The sequence below is a fragment of the Giraffa tippelskirchi genome, chromosome 10, assembly GCF_054371585.1.
Source record: "Giraffa tippelskirchi isolate mGirTip1 chromosome 10, T2T-mGirTip1v1.2.pri, whole genome shotgun sequence".
Lineage (NCBI taxonomy): Eukaryota > Metazoa > Chordata > Mammalia > Artiodactyla > Giraffidae > Giraffa > Giraffa tippelskirchi.
The window spans coordinates 34,566,357-34,570,667 of NC_137284.1; the positions used below are offsets into that span (position 1 = coordinate 34,566,357).

General features: G+C 57.6%; 1 protein-coding gene across 1 annotated transcript; it reads right to left on the reverse strand.

The window, feature by feature from the left end:
* Positions 1–1,097: 1,097 nt before the first annotated feature.
* On the reverse strand, positions 1,098–2,933 carry FAM181B (family with sequence similarity 181 member B). The gene has a single exon (XM_081531096.1). It carries the CDS (start codon positions 2,815–2,817, stop codon positions 1,540–1,542), a length of 1,278 nt encoding a protein of 425 aa, XP_081387222.1. The 5' UTR covers positions 2,818–2,933; the 3' UTR covers positions 1,098–1,539.
* Positions 2,934–4,311: the final 1,378 nt, after the last annotated feature.

Consider the following 4,311-nt stretch of genomic DNA (forward strand, 5'->3'; position numbering starts at 1 on the left):
CTCTACAATATAACCAGTAGGCAATATCTTGTATTGAAGGGGTGTTGGTCTCTCGATATTTTCACCGGAAAAGTCTACAGAACTGAAGGGCTCCCTTTTTTCTTTCCAGCGGCTCACTTCCCACCCAGTCTTTCCTCCTCTGCCCCTCAACCATCCTGCTAGGCTGCCACTTCACAGCTGGTTAAAACACGTCTCTTTTCCACAATCTCCCTCTGATGATCAGATCAGACTCCTCTCCAGGGCTCCTTCAGATTCCATTCATCAAACCTGCTATCAGGGAAGACTCCTTCGGAAACTTCACACCTTCTCTACTCCCTTTCTTGGAGGGAATGTGGGTCTAGGGAGTGAGGAGGCACAGACAGGCAGAAACCTACAGATGGAGGAGCGGAACAGGAGGAAAGAGGGTAGAGAGAGTACAACTTATAAGGGAAAAGGCAAACAGATCAGCCAGCAAAGAGCAGGGGACTCACAATCCTAATGCCTTCCATGTGTAGAGAACACTTATACATGTGTATAAAATCCATATACCTGCAGAACCAATCCAACAATGGGGGAGGGGGAGGCTCAAGGCATGTTATGTATTTTCCCTCTGAGCTACCCAACAAGCTGTAAAGGAGTGAAAAGTGGAGGAATATTGTCATCCCCACCCTCTCAGATAAGGAAACTTGGATGCAAAGATGTTATAACTGGCCTAGTCTCCACCTCCCAAAGTGGCTGAAGCATGGGAAAAGGAGAGAAATAGACTCCAGGTTAGCTAAATTTCTCCCATACCAGAAATTTGCAAGAAAAGCCCACAGGAAAAAAAAAATATATCAGAGAGAGCAATGAGAGTCCAGAAAATGAAAAAGGAACAACAGCACTGATAAGAGTGGGAGAGATAAAGAGACGGAAAAAACAAGGGGGGCGGAAGAAAAACAGGGGGAAAAATGACAGAGACAGACCCCCGGCCCCCAACCGGGGACCAGTAAGGGAGCGTCGCAGTGGCGCACTGGCCTCACGTCCTCAATAACACTGTCACTAACAAGGCAAAGAGACCACCCAGGAAACCATCCTCTAAGAAGACACCCAAATCAATAACAACATACCTCTGCTCCATTCTTTTCAATACAGACTTTAATTCACAACGCGCTCAAAGGGGAGGGAAGGGGAGAGCCCAGAGCACTGTCGGGAAGGGGCTATTACAGTAAACACACTAACCTTTTGATGAAAAGGTGACAAAGGGACAAGGGGCTGCAGAAGCCACCTCCTGCCCCTTCCGCCATCCCCACCCCATTCCCCAATTCCGTCTTGGTTTCTTGGCTGGATTGATCCGGTAAGAACCTATCAACGGCTTTTTTTTTTTTTTCAACACTAGGCTGTGGTTAAAACAACCCCCAACTCCTTTTCATCTCTTTTTCTGAAGTTTCTTTTATTAATCGAATTTTTTAAAATCCCGTTTCAACTCCACGTGCATTTGACGGTCGTTCTTTAGGCTCGGGAAAGACCCAGAGCGGGGAGCCCCAAGCGCAGTGTCTGCTGGGGGAGAAAGGTGCCGCGCAGTCAGTCCCGGGGAGCCCCCTCCTCCCCGGGCGCCCCTTCCCAAGCCCCGTCGGGTCTCCAAAGGCCGGCGAACGCCGTGCGGCTGTAGCCCGCGCTGTAGTCGTAGGACACCTGTTGGGGCGGCGGCGGCGGCGCCGGGGGCAGAGCACAGTCTGAGAAGAAGGGGGCGAACGAGGCCAAGAGGCCAGGCCCGTCGTCCCCGCCCGGAGAGTCCGCGGCGGCGGGGTACACGGAGCGCAAGGGCTCGTTCAAGGTCAAGCCACCGCGGGGCGCGGGCAGGGGCGGCTTCTTGGTCGCGGGGCCGCCCGGGGCGCTCCAGGGCTCGGGGTACAGTAGGCTCCCCACCATCGCGGGCTGGGGCTCAAAGAGGCCGGGCTCCAGCTCCGGGGGTCCCCTCAGGATGGCGGCCCCGGCGGGGAACACATCGAGAGGCTCCGCGGCAAGTAAGGCACCCGCCTCGGTGCCCGCGCCGTAGTCGGGCCCCAGAAGCTCGAAGAACTCGGCGGCCTCTGAGCCCTTCTCCAAGTCGCCCAGGCTCACGCCGGGCCCCGACGGGCCGCACCCGCCGCTGCCGCCGCCGCCCGCCCGGGACGGTTCGGTGAAGAAGGACGGCGGCAGGTTGCGGGCCCGCAGCGGGACCTTCCTGGCGCCGGGGACCGCTGGGCCACCCGTGGAGGCGGCCGCGTCCCCACCCACGAGCCCGGCCGCGGGCGCCGCCTCCGCAGCCCCGGCCGGATCGGCGCCTCCGGGGACGTGGTGCAGCGAGTCGAAGAGCGCGGCCAGGCTCCGGCTCTGCAGGCTGGCGGCCGCCGCGGCCTGCGACGCCTCCCGCCGGGGAGCCGCCTTGCCGTGGGCCGGGACCGGGACCGTCTGGGCGCCCGCGGCGGCGGCGAGCGGCCGTTTGGCGGGCGTGTCGGCGGCGCCCGGGGAGGGCGGGCCCGGGGGCGCGGCGCCCATGAGGCCGCTGCAGCGCTTGATCTGCTTCTGCAGGTACTTGCGGTGGTTCACCTTCCGCTTCGACTTGCCGGGCTTGTCCAGGGCCAGCTTGATGTTGCTAGACGCGGAGTCGATGAAGCTGAGCAGGTCGCGGGTGGCCTCGCGCGCGTCCCCGCTCTCGGCGCCCGCCAGCAGCGCGCCCGCCGGCGTCCCGGTCTCCTCATCCTCGAAACAGCAGCCCTTGTCCAGGGCTCCGAAGGCGCCTCCTAGCCCGTCCGGGGAGCCCCCGAAGCCGAAGGGGACGAAGGGGTGCGTGCTGAGGAGCGCCGCCTGGACTGCCATCGCCTCCGCTCCGGGGCGGCCCGTGCGCCCCCGGCCGCTTCCCGCCCGCCGCCCAGGCCCGGCTGCCGCCCTGGCGCGGTGCGCGCGGGGTAGCTTCCTCGTTCGGGGCCGGCTCGCTGCTCGGCCTCCCGGGGGAGCTCATTAGGTCTTGTAAGCAAGGGGCGGAGGGAGGGAGCGCGCGGCGACCGCCCCGGTGGCGAAGGGGAGGGGCTTACTTAGCGGGGCTTAGCTGAGGAGTCGGGGCGAAGGGGTCGCTTTTCTAGTTTTCTAGGCTTTCTCAAGCTCATCTCCTTAACCCCTTAGTTTCCCTTCGCCCCGCGCGTTTCTCTTGGCCAGCTCCAGCCGCAAGATGTGAAGATGGGGTGGCGCGTTCTCAAACTCCAGCTCCTATACAACCACACCCGGGCGCGGGGCACTCTCCCTGAGGCCGAGAAGGCAAGAAGACACTAGGGTTTCAACCCCAGCTCTAGTAATAGTAGCTGTCGGCTACGGAGCTTGGGGGCTTCGCAGATGGTGCTAATGGTAAAGAACCCGCCTAGAAATGCAGGAGATGTAAGAGATGCAGGTGCAATCCCCTGGGTTGGGACGATTCAACGGAGGAGAGCACGGCAACCCACTCCAGTATTCTTGCCTGGAGAATCCCATGGACAGAGGAGCCTGGCGGGGTCCATAGGGTAGCAAAGAGTTGGACACGACTGAGGCAACTTAACACGCACCAGGAACTTGCTTATGCCAGGCACTGTCACTGCATTACCTCATTTAATCTTTGAACAATAATCCTTTGAAGTACCTATTATCACGATCTAACAAATGAGGAGACTGCGCCTCAGAGAGTTTCAGGGCTATATCCAGTCCAGGCTGACTCCAAAGCCATTCCTAAATCCTTGACAAAACCTAGGTTCTTTCTTGGCCTCGGCTTCCTCCCCTATCAGATGGGAGAAGGAAGCTAGTGTCTCTTCAAACTTTAGCCCTGGTCCTAAGATTCTAACTCGATTTTCAGATTTTCATTCTCAACTCTGATGCTCATTCTTCTACCCCTTAATTGTTACCGGCAACAGTTTACAGCAAATTGAGGCCAGCACTTGACTCATCTTTTATTAGTAGTAGATAGTAAATAGAGGAGGCAAAGGAGAAAGTCACTCCCACTAAGCCAGCTGGTGGTTTAAAGAAAGAGCCCTGTGTGTGTATGAAACTCTCAGTATCTTAAGACAAAATATGAACCAGAACCTCTCCCCTACCTGTCAAACCATTTAGGTTGCCCTTTTGGAACTTCTGTTGCATTTCAAGAATCACCTTGAAGTTCATTTAGACCCACTTTCACCAGGGCAAGCTTCTTAGAAGTGAAAAAATGAGTAATATGGCAGAGCATGACAGATGATTCAGAAAGACTTGGGTTCTGATCTTAGCCTCACCAATCAGTCCCTCTGGGTTGGGTTGCAATCCTATCTCTGATGAGTACATAACTTTGGGCAAATCAGCTGACCTTTCTCTGCC